The 22383-nt window shown below is 34.4% G+C and overlaps 1 protein-coding gene across 2 annotated transcripts; it reads left to right on the forward strand.

Annotated features, from left to right (window-relative positions):
- Positions 1-13972: 13972 nt before the first annotated feature.
- Positions 13973-21058, forward strand: LOC115441835 (parafibromin). Of its 2 annotated transcripts, XM_037445886.1 has the most exons (13): positions 13973-14058; positions 14166-14355; positions 14444-14549; positions 14625-14744; positions 14915-15060; positions 15619-15844; positions 16099-16270; positions 16822-16953; positions 17161-17332; positions 17575-17692; positions 17763-17904; positions 18421-18562; positions 20182-21058. In XM_037445886.1, exons 2-13 carry the CDS (start codon positions 14225-14227, stop codon positions 20216-20218), a joined length of 1644 nt encoding a protein of 547 aa, XP_037301783.1. In that variant the 5' UTR covers positions 13973-14058; positions 14166-14224; the 3' UTR covers positions 20219-21058. The 2 variants fall into 2 exon arrangements, with proteins under 2 accessions (XP_037301783.1, XP_037301782.1); XM_037445885.1 differs by having other exon boundaries at positions 14021-14355.
- Positions 21059-22383: the final 1325 nt, after the last annotated feature.

Consider the following 22383-nt stretch of genomic DNA (forward strand, 5'->3'; position numbering starts at 1 on the left):
GAATGAAAAAAATGACACCAACTACGTTGAAAATCATACCCGGTTCATTTTGCCAGCAATGCCATCGTTGTTGATCTGCCGATAGACTCAACGCCTGGCGCTAGACTGCTGCGGGAGACACGCCGTTCCACGGGTCTTTGTCTAGCATCTATCACTGAATAGTAATGTCTGTTATCTCCCCTACACTGCGTTGGTAATTTTTCATCAGATGGTGATGAATAATACTTAAGTTTTCCATCATCAAGCAAGTCCTGAAGACTGGATCCGATTCTTATTTTGTCTCTGATGACACCGCTTTTCTTTTGGCTTAAGTTATCCAAGCTTTTAGACGGAATTAACGGAGTGACGTTATTGTTTCTTAGGTCATAATATTTATTTGGATCGAACACACTAATTCGCGGATAGTGAGAGATAATTATGTCTAGGTTTTATGCTTCGCAGATAATGACTGCATGTGACACTGATGTTCCGGTTTATAGCGATGACCACGGTGCTTAATATTTCTGATATTACGTTTAATAACAGATGTACCCCTTTCCTCAAGCGTATGTAGAACATCATTGGTTTCTAGTAAACCCAACGGACTTAACCCATTTTTGTAAACTCGATAGCTCCGTTTATTTCTTATTTGATTTAGATTGTCGTCATATATAAAACTCTCGTCGTAATGGGGCATTACGATTTTTCTTCGATATTTCTTATTATATCTAATTACTATAAGATTTATCTGCGGTTGTTAGTGCCAGAAGAACATTTTTCAGCTTCAACTTCTAAATGTAACACAGTAACCACACAAAATCACGTAGTGCTTGAAATTTGCGACGCAACCGGAGATAACTAACTCCAAGCGGATGTTAGTACCGCCGAGAAAAGGAGGGCCCTCTAGAAAACTTCGAAAGTGGGTACTGCGGCTGGTTTGAGTTTCACCACTCTGTTCACCACACTCACTAACGATTAAATGATAGTAAAACCCTTTACGTCGATAACGTATTTATCAGGCAATAGTCAGAGTCAGAAATAGTATATGGGTATATACAATTAGATCATTATTTATTTACAGAGCGCGTCCTTGTCGGTCGGTCGATCGGCTGGACGCCCGTTATGTGAGCACCGCGACTGCTCCATGCTGACTGACTGCTGTCCAGCTGTTTTTGCCAACCTTGAAATTACACATTAAGCCGCAATAACTCTGGGGATTATTATACGCTCCTCGTTAAATGGCAACACACTATTGACACAGTACAACTAAAAAAATGACAGAAACGCAACAAAAATAATTAAATAGTGTCCGTAAAGTTGCAAATGCACACATTCGCGTCGTGAGTAATGTTACGAAACCGAACTTCTCGATAAACATTTACTCTATAGAGAAACTTCGACAACGGTATTTGAGACTTTCGCTAAGTCAGTTTATTTTTTGGCAACAAAATTGAATTTGCCACTCAACCACAATTTATTTTTTGTTGTTAACAAAAAGATAACTTGAATTCAGAACACAATCTCAATTGAAGCAATTTAAACGTTGCCACTTTAAACTTTTCGAGCCAAAAGCGCGATATGAACGTCATGCACCAATATAATTGCACAAAACAAAACGTCTCAACAATGCCCAATTTATAAATAGATGTCCGATTTTTCACAATACGATTTCAATATTTAGCAGAGCAACGGGCAAGCAGGCGAGCTTGTACGCGGTGGAGCATACTGTTGAATTGACACAAGGTGTTGCTCGGTTTGGCCGGCACTCGGCAACGCAAGCTGTGCGATGTTTATGCGGTATTTGTGCCTCGCATCGAGAGCTAGCGGCGCGGCGACGGCTAACGACGACGCGGGCCCACTGCGGCGAACCGCGGCCATTGCTGTCGCACCACCGAGTGAAAGTGCCAAGCGCATCTCTGACGATTGCTGGCTGTGACTACGCCCGGGCTCCTTGCTTTAGCACACAATCCTACGTCGCGTCGATGCGTGATTATTGCATAACAATCACAAATCACTTCCACATAGGAGCCTTACCGCTAAATGTTTCGCTCACACTAAATTGAACAAAATAGGCCTTTATTTCTTATTACGCATTGCATTTTAAAATGTAATGACATTTATCGCAAAGATTTACCAATAGTACGTGACTACATTGGTATTGCTTACTAACACAAAGGCACTTTGTATTTATGTAATTTTTATCAATTAATATTCATACGAAACAATATAAATAATAGAGCATTAATATTTTATAGGGCTCATATATATTATAAGTCTCTGCCTTACTGTAGATGATAGACTTATTCTCAAATGTAAATAACGATTGTTATATACATTATGAACAGGTCTATCATTTGTAGTTAGTCAACATTAATTGGAACTTGACGGTTGGCAAGTAACCAGGACACATTTAGATAACAATAAAATCATCCCAACAAGCATGTTTCCTGTTTAATTTGCATCTCGCCACATATAGAGTGATATTCCGAAAAATCATTACATATAAATGATTAGAGGCCTTATTTACTTAGTTATTGAATATTTCATATATATTTAGTCAAACATATGAATGTTACTCCAAAACGACTAATTGCTGCCAATAAAAAGCAAACATTACGTCCCACATACGTCTGAAACAAATTTACTAAGCTATCACAGTACGCGGACGGGTACAGCGATATGCCAGTCGGATATCATTGACGACCAAAATACAACAAAGCAAACCAACCGTGCGCCAAGGAAACAACCGCTAACAACCTGCAAAGGCCCCAATATACGTGTACTCGTGTGTATGGACGAAATTTTCACCACAGTTTTACACAAGTGGAAAAACGAAATTACCATGATGCAGTCCCGACTGTCGCTGTATTTATGTTTCCAATAAAAATTACAAATCACGATACTCCTAGGCCTACATGTAGGACCCGTCATTTGCAGGACTTATAGAAACCAGAATCTAGGTAATATGCAGTTTGCTTTTCGTAAAGAATCGACAATACGTGTATAAATTACGAAGTAATTAAAAACACGGTAATAATATTATGTTCTATGGCACGGTACGGCGATCCAGGACGTTACAAATGAGTAAGTTCCTATTCCGCTTCACTGGACACTTCATCTTTTAACTATAATTCTTTAGATTCTGTCAACTAATTTAAAAATAATAATAAGGGTTCAGGATGTGTGTTCAGAACAAACCTTTGTTACTTAAATAAAGTGCCAGGTGCTACAGAGCTTGTAGGGATGCCACATTAACCCATTCATGCTGTTTTTATAATTTTCTTCCAAATTTACTAAGATCTATGACGACTCGTGGCCAATCAACAGAACAAAAGTAATAGCACGGTGTGCTACAGATCTGTGTCACTTGACCGTAACTGCTTTGTACCCACACGTGTAATGAAATCTATTAACTGAACATTGGCATTGATCATGCAATGACATAAAAACATAAAAAATGGTTTTATCGTATTTGCAAAACTATAAAGCACAATTCCGTAACCATTAACTTCGAATACTATTTAAAAAAGAATGTGTAGTACAGGAAGTGTTTTGCCAATTATTAATAATAAAACACCGAACGTTAATACAAAATATGTTTATACAGGAAATGCTATGATAATACTTAACTTTAAGAATTCGTCTATTTTTGTAGTGTCTTGTATGGCAGCTACACTTCATTAAAGGTGATAAAACTGGTAGAAGAAGAGTATATATCTCATACGCTTTCACTAATTCAAATACTATTAAGTACAATTAGTCCATTGAAATGTTACATTTTTTAGGCCTAACCTTGCACGTTTTTTAAGTGTATCAGTCTAAAGCTATTTGTATTTGTCTTGAAAATAAGGGTTGAAATGGTTTTACGATGTATCTCTTAAACTATTCATCTGACAAAAATGTATAAACATTTTTTGTTGCAAATTAAATTCTCTACAACTTTGGTCTTGTAACTTTTGTAGAACATAAATAAAAAGTTATAAGCGAAAATGTTAAGAAATTCAATGTTAAGCAATGTCATTGCAACGTCATCAGAACGTGTGTTTATAAGGTTCATAATACTTTTTGTACTCTCATTAATACCCAAGGGACTATTAGAACAGAACATCTGCCTGCTATTATTATTATTATTTCTAACCTCTGTTGTTGTAAGAATAGCTGATAATATTATGTTGAAGTTGTCGTTCAACTTATATCTTTTAGTTGTGCTACATATTTCTGTACGTGCGGATGTATTTTTATTCGATTTCGAATGATTTTAGACACGATTTTAACTTTTAGTGAAAACTACTTTTTATTAGCATTTTTACTTTTAAAAGACTTTTAAAAGTCAAAATGCTAATAAATAACTTTACTCTACTACAACTTCAACACAATATTATCAGCTATTCTTACAATAAGAGAGGTTAGAAATAATAATAATAATAGCAGGCAGATGTTCTTTTTGTTCCCCTAATAGTCCCTTGGGTATTTGGGTATTAATGAGAGTACAAAAAAGTATTATGAACCTTATAAACACACGTTCTGATGACGTTGCAATGGACATTGCTTAACATTGAATTTCTTAACATTTTCGCTCATAACTTACGACAAAAGTTACAAGACCAAAGTTGTAGAGAATTTAATTTGCAACAAAAAATGTTTATACATTTTTTTTTGTCAGATAAATAGTTTAAGAGATACATCGTAAAACCATTTCAACCCTTATTTTCAAGATGGCGGCCGTGGGACAAGGGTGGCGACCCCACAAACGGACTGACTCTACACTTCAAAAAAATAAAATTGCGTCCTCTAAAAAACGCAACCCCAAATGTAACTTTTCAATGGACTAAATAAGTACATAATATCAAAAGATATTATAATATCAGCTTTTGTTGCGTGAGCTTGTTTGAATGTGGAAGTTAATTAGATGTTCTATTTGAAATCTATAGGTAAAATAAGCGATTAAAAGTCATATTATGAAAATTCCTAAACCGGAGCATTTTTATGTTTGGTTAGGTCACCTGTTGCCTAGTGTATAATCTCAGCAAGACACTGAGATACTGGATTTAGAAAGCTGAAATATCTCGAAAGATTTTTAGATCACAAAATCTTTAAATATCTAATATGTCGATAAGTAGATAATTGTCAGCAAAAATTGTATCTTTGAAACAATAAAAGCGAAGATTGTTCTGTTTGGAATGTAACCTTACAAACTTGGTTAATATGAATAACACTGTCAATATTTTTGTTAGAAGCTCAAGCGACACATACGCAGTAGGTACTACCGAGGAAACCGAAACCGTAAATAAACCGAATGCAGTATAAATAATATGCATTGCTAATAACGCAACACACCGCTCATAAAATTACCCCCGTCTGGCTTTAGCCTAAAACAATACGTTAGCTCTACCGCAGGGAAACAAAAGAAATTGAATTAATAAGTAAAATTTCGTGTAAGCGTCTATCGTGTACATCAAGATATACTATAAATTAACCTCAACAGGTATATGTAATAATTTAGTGCGCATTTATATAATTGAATGAAACAATTAGAAACTAATCGGTTACATTCATCAGCGTTCTAGTGGTTGAATTAGGATTTTCTTCCGACAGAAGCTCGCGCGGGCGGCAGGAGGGCAGGCGGGCCGGCGCGGCGGGCGAGAGGCGCGCGCACCCGGTTGAACACGGCCGCAGCTTACTTTCCAACAAACTAGCCGCGATCGTGATACTAACCTAACGGGATCCTATATTACTAGGATTGCCGATCATTACACTCTAGCAAATGTAAGGTTCAGTATTTAAACCTATTACTTACGACGCATTATACTTGATGTAATTGCTGCATCATTGTATATAATATGACAAAATACTGTAATTTATCGTACTGCCATCAATGCCTTGTTATGCAACCATCACACTTTATTACTTATTATATGACTTCTTGAATTATTTCTTTTTTCGCTGTAACATTTGCGAAAGCGTCAGCCGCCTGACCGCATCATGATGACGTAGTTTATAACATACAACATTGTGGTGACAGACCATCTCGTCACGACTCCGTGCAATAGGAAGCAATAATGACATAGCAAGTTGCGTTGGGTAGGTTAGACAACGTAGATGAATAAAATTGAAATGTACTGGGGATCAATCACGGAAATAATAATTTGAGTTGAATACTTGGTTATTCTGGTGAAAGTAAAAGAGTTTAAATTATTTGCAAATATATTATAATAATAAATGTACGGGTGAAATATTTTATAATAAAAACCGAAATATATAAATCTTCACATGCTATAAACTAAAGGTGAGCCTAGCATTTCATATCCTCAACTCAACGAGACAATAAAGTTGAATCAAACGTCGTCATAATAGGACTATGAAATCGTCTCTCCAGGGAATCATTTGTAGCAATCCACCTCTAACGTTCGTTGAAGGCCGAAAACCTTTCAATAGCAATTTGTCAATTCATATAATTGACCATAGCCGGGGTGTACGCTGTATAATAATTCACACGCGAGTCACGAGTGTTCTCACGTATGATTCCGCTTTACCAACTGCGGCATGCCAGTGTGATCTTTCATATTATTGAAAAACATCACGCTTGCTACTCTACACTACTCGGCCGGTAATGCAAAAAGTATAGATTTGATAGCTTAATTAATTAAATCGTGCAAATGCAACTAATTGGAAGGAAGCGCATTGGTTATGTAAATATGAAATGCTTGAGTATATTACAAACGTTTTATACTAATACACGAAAGTCAAATTAGCCAGGAACATTTATACTTTCCCAAAACCTAAAAAATTGTGTGGTACAGATATTATTTAAGAGTGCTGATTCTAATCAATATACTAGCGGCTCGGTCGTCTCGATTAGTTTTATATTAAAAAATTTGAATGATGCAGTCGTTGAAACTGCGTAGACATTGCGTCAGTTAGCGTGTTCTACCGTTGATATTGCTAAAGCAATGTCCTGGGTAGTTGCAATTTCATTTACTTAATATAAACAAATGTAAGTGATTTACTATTTGGATAGGATTAAAAGATTAACAGGCATGTTAAAACTCAACTTAAGGATGATCCATGTAGACCTTTCACTTTGGGATACAAGTTAATACTAGATACAGGTTTGCATGGAGTACATAAAGCGTTTCAAGGCAATCAAGCAACACTACAAGCCTTACAAACGCCATCAGCATCAATCAAGATCCGCTGCGAAGAATTGAATTGACGCACTCAAACAAACATTTGCATAGAAGACATTACGCGAACAGCTTTGTAATCGAGGTAACATGTGGCAAGTGCAAATTGGCTCTACATAACGGATCTTCGTATTCAGAGGAGCATTATGAAATGGCTCGAATAACTGTTGAAGAAATGTAGTGTGTACCTAATGCAAACTGCCAAGTAAATTTCTATTATGCTAAATAATTAAAATTCACAGACTGGGGCCGTTTTATCAATAGTTTCTCCAGAATAAATTCCTAAACACCCTAGTAAGTCGTTTACTAATATATAAATTGATCTAGTAGCTTGTGATTAAGTTTCCATCGAAAATAGTGCCTCTGTGAAACACCTCTCAAGATATTATGTCGCAATATTACAAATGACACGCGAAATGAAATCCTCTCTAAAGACGCAGTGGAAGGGTTTATCTATACATAATATAATCAAATCGCAAATTTTACGTGTCTACTTTAGACATTTTTGTAAAAATATAAATTAACACTGTAACGCAAGAAATAAGTAATTGAACATAACAATTTTCAAAATGTTCGTCAATTTGTTTGCTTATATGTTTATTGGCGTATCACGATAGCACTACTTATTGGAATTAAAGTGTAATTACTGAAAATTCCTTTATTCTTTATAACATAAAGGTAAGGACAGACACATGGAGAATGAGGCAACAGGCGACACGTGTTTTCTATGTTACGGGGAGAGAAGAGAGCTAAGCTGAGATAGATCTAAATCCATACAGACGATGTTGTGTACATAGCTAGTAAGTTAAGAAAAGTTTATTATATCGATAAGGTCCAAAATAAATTTAGGAGGCTAAGTAATGACAAGTTAAGCAAGCAAGAAACGTAGCACATGTTGGTTGATGCAAAACGTTTAACAAATGAAAGCGCGCCTGACCGCAAACCTGTTTATATAGATATTTTCCATGATTGTTTTGTTACATGGATGATAGCTTTAATAAGATGTTTGCGTATCAACCTCCATTAAAACAGACTAGCGTGTTAGATAAATCCAGTACACAGTAAAACTTTATACATTTATTCTTGTCTGCTCCCATTATACACATATTAACATGGGACAACAGAACCTAAGTGAATAATTTTTTTTTTACTTCGCCTTGGCACCTTTGGGTTGTGGGGGGTTCCTTCTTCCTCCTCATGCCAAGGAAGGCTGGTATTGTTATTATTGGCAAAGAGACTTCATTACTCTTCTGATGAGTGACCCTCGACGGTCGCTAAAATGATCGTAATTTACAATACAAAAAATATGATGTAAGTAGTCCCTGAGTTTACTAAATGTCAAATTTACGTTTGTAGTGTTTTTGATCCCAACGCCTCGCGAAATTATTTTGTCGGTACCTAGTTGCATTCGATTACAGAAAGGAATAATGATATTATAATATTTCTGTCCTTCACATAAAACGCGACGGCAGAGATAATTAAGTTATAATTATTTTATTCCCAATTTGGATCGGTGAATACTGGTACACCATATAAGTATTTAATCTTAATATGCGGAAGAAAGTAGTAAAAGTAGTTGACAATCACCGAAAAAATCATAAGCCTTTAACTTTTTCCAAAACCTTTATGCAAAAACCATTTGCCAGCCCTGTTGCACGAAAATTACAGCCGGTTTCGCAGTACGGGGGCTATTTAGGCGTTTATTACAATAAAGCGATCCGAGATGGATTGGAATACTCGTGTTAGTTGGTCGAGACCGTTTTTGTGTTTGATAGTTCGTGCGCTGAAGATGCCTACCGGGTTTTGGCTAGTGATGTCAATGTAGGGTGTACCAAAACGACATTTTGCATAGTAGTTTAATGTTAGAACAATCAAGAATATTCATTACAGACACTCTGTCTATGAAATATAAGTCTTACAAGATCTAACAGAACATAAAATCGGGCGACTTTTTTCACTAGAAATGACTTTTCCCATTTTGTATTATTAGTGTTTAAAAAATATATATTTGATAACATTTACTTACTGAATGATCTTTTAAAATTTGGTTAAGATATGAATTCGGATTATATCATTATGTAGGTTTAATATAAACACTTGGTTAGCTGTCTTTTTATATGAGTAAAAATAAAACCAATCTAAAACCTATGTGGATAAAATATTGATACTAATTAAAAAAAAAAAACAGCGAAAAGTATATTTCTATAGCAATAAAGTATGTTGCACAGCCTAATAATAAATTAACATGTTGATTTGCTTTCATGCAATTTTCGTTTCATACATTGATTGCTACGTAATGAAATTATAGAACTAGGATAGCAGAACAATGTATTGAAGATATTATTTGACCAATGCAGCCAACTTGCTGATAATAATAAGAGAATTAGAAAAAACCACAAAACTAACAGTCACAACTTTCCAATGTTTCCCTGACTAGAATAATAATGTACATATATGTTTATTGTACTGACTGAAAATGTATTAATAACTCAGTTCAAAAAACATTTTAATTTACATAAACATCTTAATTAATAATTTAAAACTAAAACTATTTTGCCTCACAAAGGTCAATAAGTGTTATTGAAATTTAAAGTAATATACAACCCATGCCATAACACATCTATAACAAATAAATAGAAACATTTAAAATTTCAATAAATCATAACACTAGAAAGACATGGCTGTTTAACATGCGTGAGGATGCAGAGGAAGTTAAGTCAAACTTATCCATATAGCAATAATTATTACCACAACAAGAACACATTTTTTTTTACTTTTGTTATGATTTCTGCATTATTTTCAGTAGAGTAACTATCAAAATTGACTTGGCAAAGTGGATACCAAACCTAAAGTGTGGTTAGACTCTAGTTACTTAATAGTATTTTTATATGAAATGGTCATAAAGTATATATTTTCTTTTTAATACTTAAATTTTGAGTCTTAGTTAACATACATTTTTTTATAAATTCAGCCTGAGTATATTAAACCGTTTTATCAGATTAAAAATCTCATTATGTACTTTACTGACATAAAGAGAAACCTACGATATAATAATTCAGGACATGGTCAGTCTGCCACATTTCATCCAAATCTGTTCAGCGATTTATACATTTAACTTTAACAATCTACATTTTCAGTCCTCAACATCTAAATTTATAAAATAAGTTATTAATCAACCCACACATATAATATGTGCATACAAACATTATTATACATTAGGTACAACATATATTAAAAACCATGTCTCGAAGATATATTGTTTTAAAAGTAATTGTAATAAGACTACATAAGTTATATTACACAAAAATACTTTTAATACTTTTTATCATAATCCTATGACTCAGTTTGAGTATGTAACTTTTAGATATTACTATTACACACTGAAAAGGAAACAGGAAAACAACACATTTATGTGGTGTATAAATAAACTATTAAGAAATGTCCAACTATAGAAATGTATTAATGTTCTATTAAAATACTTAATAACAACAATCAATAGTTGAACACAAATACTTATATATAATATGTATAGAAGATATTTTGGTAGAATTTATGTCTAAGTATAAATTTGTAAACACAGAATGCAGCTCAGTAAAAATTGCAAGGCATGACAGAAACAGACGTCAATTGAAATAATGTAAAAAAATTATGTAGCCCAATAATTGTTGCTGAGTTAGTGAGATATTTACAACAATTAAAAAAATTGGGAAGACAAATATTATGTTACATTTGAGGCCTATGTCGTGTAAAATTAAAACACATATACTTCGACATAAAACTCAATTTCGACGCACTTTTCGAACTTAATATATTTCTAAAAGAACTACGACCTACTGAATAAATTACAGCGCAATGAAATTAAAATACCGAAGAATAAAAAGCTGAATGCTACGCATTCCTGGCTTACCTTGTCCACATTTGTCAGTCTTTGGAGTTGAAGTCATTTTTAGGAACCGATCTTGCTATGTCATATTATCACCAGCAGTAAAGTTCTGAGATAACGTAACTTTATATTGTTTCTATACCAAAAATCACAAAATATCATTAGAAGCAACCGGCAGCCATGTTTAGAAAACAATTTGTAATACAACTAATGACATCTACATAAAGAAATGGGAGACAATTTTTATAGTTTCCTACTCATTTGTGCAGATGGCTCTGTAATAAACTACATGTTTCAATTTTATTCAACTTATTTTGTCACTTCATTTCAATTAGTCCATTGAAATGTTACATTTTTTAGGCCTTACCTTGCGTTTTTTAGAGGACGTAATTTTATTTTTTTGAAGTGTAGGGGGTCAGTCTAAAGCTAAAACCGAGTTTGTGGGGTCGCCACCCTTGTCCCACGGCCGCCATCTTGAAAATAGGGGTTGAAATGGTTTTTACGATGTATCTCTTAAACTATTTATCGGACAAAAAAAATATATAAACATTTTTTGTTGCAAATTAAATTCTCTACAACTTTGGTCTAGTAACTTTTTCTCGTAGAACTATAAATAAAAAAGTTATAAGCGAAAATGTTAAGAAATTCAATGTTAAGCAATGTCCATTGCAACGACATCAGAACGTGTGTTTATAAGGTTCATAATACTTTTTTTTGTACTCTCATTAATACCCAAATACCCAAGGCACCATTAAGGACAAAAGAACATCTGCCTGCTATTATTATTATTATTTCTAACCTCTCGTATTGTTGTAGTAAAAGATATAAGTTGAACGACAACGTCAACACAATATTATCAGCTATTCTTACAATAAGAGAGGTTAGAAATAATAATAATAATAGGCAGATGTTCTTTTGTTCTCTAATGGTCCCTTGGGTATTTGGGTATTAATGAGAGTACAAAAAAAGTATTATGAACCTTATAAACACACGTTCAGATGACGTTGCAATGGACATTGCTTAACATTGAAAATCTTAACATTTTCACTTATAACTTTTTTATTTATAGTTCTACGACAAAAAGTTACTGGACCAAAGTTGTAGAGAATTTAATTTGCAACAAAAATGTTTATAATTTTTGTCCGATAAATAGTTTAAGAGATTCATCGTAAAACCATTTCAACCCCTATTTTCAAGATGGCGGCCGTGGGACAAGGGTGGCGACCCCACAAACTTGGTTTTAGCTTTAGACTGACCCCCCCTACACTTCAAAAAAATAAAATTGCGTCCACTAAAAAACGCAACCCCAAATGTAACTTTTCAATAGACTAAATGTAATATATCGTATATTCACGCAAGTTATACAAAAATATTTAAATATAGTCTGGCTAATACAAGAATAGGTTAATGAATATGATCCACGTGATGAGGCAGGCCGGGTCGTAAATGCGTGTCGTTGTCTAATATTTTGTATAGAACTTTGAACTACACGTTTGTTGCATAGAAGTGCATCCAGACCAATTACATGAGGGTGGATCGGTAAAGCGAGTCGCAACACATGCCGCGTCATTACGTTTCCATATATATTATAATTCTCTTTGTCATTACGCCACTCCAGTGCAGCCCATAAGAAAACGTCAGTGGGGCAACCGGAAAATTCCGTATTCCGGTCTAGCTTTCCACACTTCTGAATCTTAGAACGGTGTGAAGCAGCAAACGTTTTTCAGATCTTGAATTTAGAAAATCGGATCTATGAATCCGATATATCCTTATAAGCCTAGAAGAAACGAAATACCTATCTCAATAATATTTGAAGTGAAATACAGAGACCAATAAACTAGAGTGAAATACAAATAATTTATGTCAAATTTACGTTATTCACTTGCCACATTCAAAGAGAATATAATCACTATGTTGGCCACATTGCTGCTAAACTCTCCTTAGAGAACTGTCAGAACGAACTCTATAGATGTTGTTATTTAAGACAGCAATAACCAGAGCAATAACAATAAAATAAAGTTCAAACTAATAACAAAATAACTAAAATTATTTCCAATACTTAACTTACTAAGGCACATTTTAAAGCGTTTCTAAAAATAACTTAATACAATTATAAATATGACAAGGTTTGTATAAAATATATCAGATCTGTGTGATGAGCGTGCACGGCATTGAGAAGTGCGACCGCCCGGCCCGGGCGGTAGGTGCTGACACGGTGCGACGTGTGTGCACTCCTCGCGGCAATGGAAACATATTTCTGCGCCTACGCGGGCCCTCCACACTCTCATCACTAACCAAAGACCGAGCCCGTGTGCACGCAATTCCAATCCGCTCAAGGGCTGTAGAGTTGTCTACTTTGTTGATAAAATGATGATAATAGTGTATCAGGAGCAAAAGGTTGCGTCGATGGTCCAAACTTATACTTAGAGTTTTTATTTATCCTTTATTCTCCAAAAGTATATATTGCGTGACGACCAAGAAAAACTTTTAGATTTTTATAAACAAACAGCCAATATTTTTCGCTCTAAAAGTAGTTATTTTTTGTTCCAGAAACATATGGTATTTCAAATCCCCTGATTTGGGAACAATCCCAACAATCCTCAGATTAATAATGCTAAATAAAGAGTTAGATTATATTGTTAGATGTAAGTTTTTTGGCCAAGTGCTGTAAACTTTCATTGAATTTATAAATAAATAAATTAATGCGTGAATGATATACAAAGAAGGCTTTTGGCAACATTACTCATTACTGTCAAATCAATAAGTCTATGGTCTAGGCTGTATGGCTGAGAGCCTTTGCCTTCTCCTTAAGGAATAAATCAAACAAAAAAATTCTATGGTCTATTAGGCTGTATGGCTGAGAGCCTTTGCCTTCTCCTTAAGGAGTAAATCAAACCAAACAATAAAAGTCTATGGTTTCGAGGCTGTATGGGCTAGACCCTTTGCCTTCCTAATAATAAAGGGAAAATCAAAATAAAAGTCTATGGTCTACTGTAATCTGTGGTGTTGATGGTGTGTTAAAATTTTTATTTTATTGGTGAAAATGTTGGCTTTGGCTACCATATTTTTTCTATTTGTGTGACACGAAGCCGTTTTCATTACTAAATAAAATATTCCAGCGGACCAAAATTACAACCATTTTAGTCGTATCTGGGCTAGTTGCCACTAAGAAGTAATCATGGCCGACCCGTTGAGTTTACTTCGGCAGTATAATGTAAATAAAAAAGAAATTGTTGAACGGGACAATCAAATTATATTCGGCGAATTTTCATGGCCCAAAAATGTTAAGACCAACTATCTCATGTGGGGGTAAGGAACATTTACATATAAGTAATATGAGTTAAATTTGTACACATAACTTTGTCGCACAACTTTTCTAAAATTAATTTTATTTCAGCTCCGGCAAAGAAGGCGGTCTCAAAGAATATTATACATTGGAATGTTTACTGTTTATACTTAAAAACATACACTTAACTCATCCAGTGTATGTCAGACAGGCAGCAGTAAGTAATTGTGTTTATTCAATAGTCGTGAGTGCAGTATGTTCGGAAAATATATTGTAATAATATTATTTATAGGCTGCAAACATTCCGGCTGTCCGTCGCCCGGATCGTAAAGAACTATTGGCGTATTTGAATGGCGAAACTGCCACTTGTGCCTCTATTGACAAAAGTGCTCCATTAGAAATACCCACACAGGTAAGTATTAGGCTTTCATTATTATTGTAACAATTTCTATATTATTAACATCTATCTTGTGTGATTCAAACTAAGGTAAAATTAACGTTATAATTACTAATTTCGGAAATTTTGAATCTTGAAATATTTTTATAAGTCGAAAATATATAAGGCTTTTTAATGGGAATCAGGTAAAACGTACACATGATCAAGATGGAGGTGAATCTGCAGCAAAAAAACCTCGTATTGAGGAGACTCATGTACAAAAAGTGCGTGAACAACTTGCTGCTCGACTCGATGCACCAAAGGAAGCATCTGTCACTGTGGATAATATTAAGTAAGTGCAGTTATCCACAATATACCTATTTATTTCACTTTTGCTTATATTTTTATTGCAGTAAAGGATATGTTTTTTAATTCTACAAAACTTCAACTAAGATAATTAATATATATTTAAATAGAACTCTTTAAAACAAGTGTACTAAAATAAATCAATTCATTTTAAGGACCTCTGATGTTAAAATTTATAGAGATGAGATAGAATATTTCAGTTTTAATGTTTCTTGTAACTTGGAGGGGTCTAAAATTATTATTTTAATGATTCAAGTTCCATATAATGCCCATTTTATAGTCCAGTTTGTGGTTGGTTGAAATTTGATTTACATAAAGAAATATCACCTTTGAAAATACCTCTAAATTAATGTATGTCATTAAGCTCTACAAAGTTTTGTATATATACTGTACATACAGAGATACAGCATATAAACAATATAATTACCAAGAATATGACAGCCTGGTTGATACGGTTGTATTACATATGGTTCAGCCAACACTGAGGTCCCAGGAAATATAAGTTTAAATTAACATTGTTAAAACTATTGATACTTATTTTAAGGTCATTGTCAGAGGCTATGTCAGTCGAGAAGATTGCTGCAATTAAAGCCAAGCGTCTGGCAAAAAAAAGAACCACTATCAAAAGTAATGATTATTCAGACACATTGGGTGTCGTGGGATCTGACTTAAGAGCAATATTGGACTATGATGTGGATCTTACTAAAGATATTATCAGCCGAGAGAGACAGTGGAGAACCAGGACTACAGTATTACAAAGTAATGGAAAAGTGAGTTAAAAATTTAAATCCCTAACAATAATCACATGCTAAGAATTTATACTTTGACAAACTTTGAGATAGAATAAATAGGATATTGGATTTAGACAACCAATAAGTAAAGTTATAACTTCATTTTAAATGTATACTACAGACATATGTGTATAAAATTATTTGTCTTGTAACAAATTATGCATTTAATCAGTGGCATAACTAACATTGTTGACTAACGACTATCATAACATAAACAAATTTCTTGCCTACAGATGTTTGCCAAGAGCATATTAGCTCTTCTAGGCAGTATTAGAGCAAGGGAGGAGGGCAGGCCAGGCTTGCCAAGACCTCAGCCCATAGTTATGCCACAACCCACCGTTTTACCAGCACAACAGACACAATACAACAGATATGACCAGGAAAGATTTATTAGACAGAAAGAAGGTATGATATAATATATTATTGAACTAAGTTTTATTATTTTATATTATTTATATTACAAATTCCAATCCAATATCTATTACCAGAAATCTAGGTTGTATAATAATATTATTGAGTATTAATTTTATAGATTAATACTAGATTTTTCACAGAAAAGGTCCACTATAATATATAGGTAACAAACTCTCTTCATACCAAATTTCATTGAAACCGGTATGGTAGTTTTTGAGTTTATGCTGTTCAGACAGGTGGACAGATGGCACGGAGGACTTTGATTTATAATATATTTTTTAAGAACTTTTTAAAATAAAACAATTCTTTAATATATTACTGTTGCATAACTTAAACTCTTTATGCAGCGCATGAAAGAGAAGCTCTTAAAAGAAATAAATTTAAATAAAATTTTTCATTGACATTCCACTGCTATTGGTCATAATGTGATAGCCTTCCTCAATAAATGGGCTATCCAATGCTTTAATTAATGCATTCACACAAACAAACTCTTCGGCTTTATATAATAGTATAGATAAATATATAAATAATTATCATTGCAGAAACGGAGGGCTTCAAAATCGACACTATGGGCACATATCACGGCATGACACTTAAGTCAGTGACAGAGGGGCCAAGCGTGCCGGTAGCCGCCCGGGCTCCACAGACACCAAATCATCCACGACAAATGCCACGTAAATTTTCAGCTATATATTCCGTGTCCTATTTTATGTAATAAGTTTAAGAATATTGCGTGTGTAATTTACCCGCTCAATATGCGAAGCACACGCACTGTGAATAAACTATATGTGGCCATTGCGTAGGAAAAATGGTTACCATATGCATATTATTAGCTGGGCGTACAGCGTGCTCGATGAAAATATATAATTGTGTGTGTGCAGAGAGCGGCCCCGTGCCGGGCACGCCGGGGCGGCGCGAGCTGCTGCCGGTGGCGGCGGCGCGCCTGCCGGCCGGCGGCAAGCGGCCCTCGCGCACGCCCATCATCATCATCCCCGCCGCCGCCACCTCGCTCATATCCATGTACAACGTCAAGGACATGCTGCAAGATCTTAAGTTAGTTACATTTCATTACTTTTCTTTCAAAAGCAGAAAGTCAGCAACTGAAATAATATGTCATAGTAATTGGCCACTTATTTCTTAAACACAAACTACAACGAATAATTCAAATGGAATCCAGGTTGAGTTCCAATATTTAAAAAAAAAATTTGGGTAGGAACATTGGTTATTTTTTAAAATGTTTGTTTTGTATTATAATTTCATGTAAGTAATTGAAGTCAATTTGTGAATTTACACAGGTTTGTTACCGTCGAACAGAAGAAATCCGAAGGCACAGTTCGCGAGAATGAAGTATTATTGCAAAGAAGAAAAGGCGCCTCTGGTGACCACGTGCCAAATAATTCGTCAACTATTACAGTATGTATTTGAATCATTTCTTAAAAATATAATCGTTGTTTTTGCTTTACCCTTGTTTTAATCTTTGTAGGTACCTTACCGTGTAGTAGACAACCCCGGTAGATTATCCGCAGCTGAATGGGATCGCGTAGTCGCAGTATTTGTTCAAGGACCCGCTTGGCAATTCAAAGGATGGCCATGGGACGGAAATCCAGTACAAATCTTTGCTAACAGTAAGTTTGAGATTTGTAAAATTTTTATAAATTGTAAATGTGTCAGTAACAAAATATTAGGAGTCTTCTGCTAACTAAATAAGAATTATATAAAAGCTTGAAGATGATTTATATGATGAAATACAAGGATATTAAAATATTATTGTACACCTGTAACGACTAAGAATTAATTGTGCATACAACTTCTTTCATAAATAGTAACAATAGTACTATATTGGTTCATTAAAAGTCTGCTTTTGATTGATTGAACGAAAAGAATATGGATGTTGCTGATAAGTAAATTGTAAAAGTTTATTGTAGCCATTGTAACTACTGGACATAATGAGACATAACATCTCACGTCTCAGGATGGCGAGTGCAATGGAATACCAAACAATATTTTGTAATTCAAGGTCTTATCGCATACCATCAGGCGAACGGCAAGCTCGTCTCGTATTTCAAAGCAATAAAAAAAGCCGTTTTCAGTCATTTTTCATTTCATTACACATCGTAATTGACACCATCGTTTATTTACAGTATGTGCTTTCCATCTAAAATTCGACGAGATGAAGCTGGACGCGAACGTGGCGCGCTGGGCGGTCACCGTCCTCAACCTGAGTCGCACCAAGCGGCATCTCGACCGCGCTGTACTACTCGGCTTCTGGGAAACACTCGACAAGTAAGTGTATTAAATATTAAAATGGTAGTCAGTCGATTTATCGTATGTCTTTTAGGTAATACGTAATTAATTACTTGTTTTAATTATTTACTTTTTTTTACAATATCTTGACAGAATAAATTTTGTGAAGAGTAAGAAATGACACGGAGTTGTTTATGGTTATTTTCATCGAAACATATTTATCGCTCATTATTTTTAGTTATATGAAATATTGGTGTAGACAATATTCGAATAAGCGACTACAGTTTAATTGTTGGTACAATATCGTAGCCAGATTATTAAAAATACATGTTTGCTGTTGAGAACAACAAAAATAAAAGTTCAGTCGTCACAAATGTCACTTACTAAACAGAGTGTCGCCTAAAAATACTCTAAAACGTTGACTGCGACCCACACAACGATGTGTTTCCAAGCGGCCACACCGGGGCCGCATCACACGCCAAGCGCACCATAACACAACACTAAGGTGCGCGGGCACACCACTAGCGTGCAGAAATATGCACGCTACTGTAGGGCGGCAAAACACATACGCTGTGTTATGTTTAGCCGTTGCAAACACACTTGTGTGGACATGCTTATAACGCTCATTATCACACGTGTAGCGTATAATGCCGCATTAATGTTTTGGTTCGCTACGCGACCACAAGACAACGCGCCTAGCGTGTGGTAAGCCTCACGGATAAGTAAAGTGCCTTATTCACGCTCCATGTTGACGTATAGCCAAAGTCAGACTCGATGTCCGATGCAAAATGACAGTGAACACTCGACGTACATCAATAATAAATATTAATAGCTTGCTGGATTGCACGATCCAGCGAGTACGCTCGATGAACAGTGTTGCCAACTGGTCCATCTGATATGAAGCTAATAACTACATGCATCATAAAAAATCTTAGATTCCTCGCTTTTTAAAGTAGCAGCAATTTTTATATAAGGAAAATACTAAAATGTCTGTAATTTCGGCGACCTGTTTTTTAGGTCCCAATAGTCCTGTTTTGTTTTAAATAGTGCAGCCAGCCTGCTAGTACGTATTGTTTGTAATTTAATGTGAAAAATCTATATGCCACTTTTCCGACGATTTCTTGTTGTTTTAGGTCTCAGGACTACTATTTTGCGTTTACAAAAGCTATCTTCTAGTCCGAAACCGAAAGATGCATCTAAATTGACAAAGATCTGTATAAATTATTTACGGATTGTAAAAATCTGTTTAAATATTTACATCCATCTCATATCTGTATCATGTGTTAAAAATCTGTATAAATTCAAATAACTGGTTATACCTGGCCGCACCGTCTAGCGAGCTGGATGCGAACACGATCGTGTGTACGCTACGAAGAAGAGCACTTTATTTACTGATTTGGTATCCCGGTCAACATCGTGTGTGCTATTGGCAAATGATTTGCTGCAAATCTATATATTATTTTGAATATCATTGGTCGCAGTCAACGCGTTGCAGCTTTTATTAAACAAACTCGGTAATCATTCCCGTGTTATTACTTTTGTAATAACACGGGATTTCTCGTCTTCTGTTTGATTGCGATAGTCGTTGAGTCATAAAATTCGTTATTCAAGTTTTTAAATACAAGTTTCAACAATGTATGTAAACATTTTTGTTGCAGACATATGATGAAGAATAAGCCGCATCTTAGGTTTTAAGTTTGTTCTAGTTGCTATATTATATAGATTTATTATACATAGTATGTTATAGACTCCTCATTAATATCAGAATGCCTTCATATTGAGTATAAAACACACACTTCATACCATTTAAGAATTTGGCATACCTACTACAGAATGTGTATCTATATATCTATTTATGTACAGAATCCCGATCTTTAAAATCCAGCAGGGTAGTAAAAATCTTAATTGAAAATGATGATAATTTAAATATAGTTTTTCGGATGACATAATAAATGTCTTAATCGTAAGTAGGGATCATCCGCGGCGGAAATTGATAACGATCTCGATCGATATCTTAGGATTTGTCGCGGTAAATAGATCAGAATCAAGTTTGATTTCAACATATATCTATATATCACTAGTTTGTTTCCACGATGGATTTGGACATGGCCAACGAAAAATCTATTTTTAATTTTGTGGAAGAGGACCCAGCTGGAATTTAATGCTCGTGAGATTATATTATGTATCTATATTTTAAAACAGACTGATTGCTTAGGGAATAGTAGATAATAAATATAATACAATAAAGGATTATACTGTGTTCATTCATTCTCGAATAAGAAAAGAAATATGTAATTGAAAATTGGTAAATAAATTTATAGATTTTATATATTTGACAATTCGTATTAGGATATTATAACACAAGAAGTAATGATTTCTGGATAGCTGTAATTATTCATTAAAAGTTGAATAATATTTAACGTTATTAGGTACAAAATATATCCTTGCTGTTTAATGTACCATGTCAGGATTAGTTGCTCATTTACTGCTTGTATTTATATTGGAAATAGAGCTTTTAAATACTTGTGAACATCATAGAGAAATAATTTATTGGTATAGTTGAATATACATCATTATTTGTCTTCTGTTTGTACATGTTGTATTGTTAGTTTTCAATTGTTATCCGATTAAATACGCTGATAAGTATATATGAAGCTATCGATTTTGAAATCTGTTCGTATGTACAAAAATAAACTATTGCAATTGTTTGTTAGTGTGTAAAATATATGGACGGCAATCTTCAATGTTTTCTAATGCTCGTAAGTTTCAATATTGCTGACTTACTCGGAATATTATGGTGAGATGCAACACAACATGATGCATATTTTGCAAAAAACTCCTTTGGTCTTATGTTCTAAAGCATTCAGGAACAGCTGATGTCATAGTGATGATGGTTATTGCTATTGGAACCGTCGACATTGTTCGTAAATTGTTTAATTCATTCAATACGTGGTTTTTAATGATTACGTTGTGTTTTAATCGACACACATTTTATTTAACTTATAAATTGCAGTACTGTTACCACCAAAACATTTTAATCGCTAACGTAATTATTTTACTTTTATAATAAAATTGTTTTTTTTTTTTGCTACCTGAAGGATATTATGTTTTGAGTAAATGGAGCATTGCCAAATTATTTTAAATGGTATTGAAATGTCTTCAGGCATGTGATCTTTGTTTAATGACAACAATAAATTGTTGAACATAATATCTTGTTTTTTGTTAGAATGAGGTCAAATAATTAATTTTAAGATCAAAAGTTGTAAACGAAAGTGATTTTAAAATATATTATAGCAGAAGTAAAGAAGAATGACCACAATATTAACAGCACGGAAGTATTACGTACCTACTACAAAATGAACTGCGATTGCATCCAGTGTGTCTCTTATTATTAAAATGAAAGGTGGCTAAAGATAAAAAAGGTATTAAGTATCAGTTCCTTCCACATGGTGAAATCCAGGCAAGTGGAAAAAATCTAGTTGCCGAGACGATGGTAGGAGGGTCAGATGAAGATCTGATGGACTAACATGACGATAAGAGCGTGTGGGTAGTACAGCCCAAAATAGACCAGAGTAGTCCAGGGACCAAGTTCAGTATTTGCAAGGTTATTACGGTCGCGTGGTTTGAGATGAACTTTTAATGATGTTCAGGGGTCATTTGTAGATCGAAGAAGATGACGACTGTAAGGCGTGGGCAGAGTAAGTTTATATGCTCTGAGCGTGGGAGTCGCGAGAGCAATGAGATCGTTACGCAGTCTTGGGATTAGTTGCGTTCGTCAGGTGTCTACCGAATAATTTCATAAAAATAGATTGAATAATGTATTATGAACAAAATAAAATACCATTTGGGATTTATATCTT

The sequence above is a fragment of the Manduca sexta genome, unplaced genomic scaffold (genome assembly GCF_014839805.1).
Source record: "Manduca sexta isolate Smith_Timp_Sample1 unplaced genomic scaffold, JHU_Msex_v1.0 HiC_scaffold_2277, whole genome shotgun sequence".
Taxonomy (NCBI): domain Eukaryota; kingdom Metazoa; phylum Arthropoda; class Insecta; order Lepidoptera; family Sphingidae; genus Manduca; species Manduca sexta.

What these genes read in the sequence shown, in the direction of transcription:
- LOC115441835 (XM_037445886.1), top strand. Translation starts at nt 14,225, where the DNA reads ATGGCCGACCCGTTGAGTTTACTTCGGCAGTATAATGTAAATAAAAAA. An exon ending in ACCAACTATCTCATGTGGGG is followed by an intron (nt 14,356 to 14,443) that starts GTAAGGAACATT and finishes ATTTTATTTCAG; the next exon opens with CTCCGGCAAAGAAGGCGGTC. An exon ending in ATAATTCGTCAACTATTACA is followed by an intron (nt 17,693 to 17,762) that starts GTATGTATTTGA and finishes TAATCTTTGTAG; the next exon opens with GTACCTTACCGTGTAGTAGA.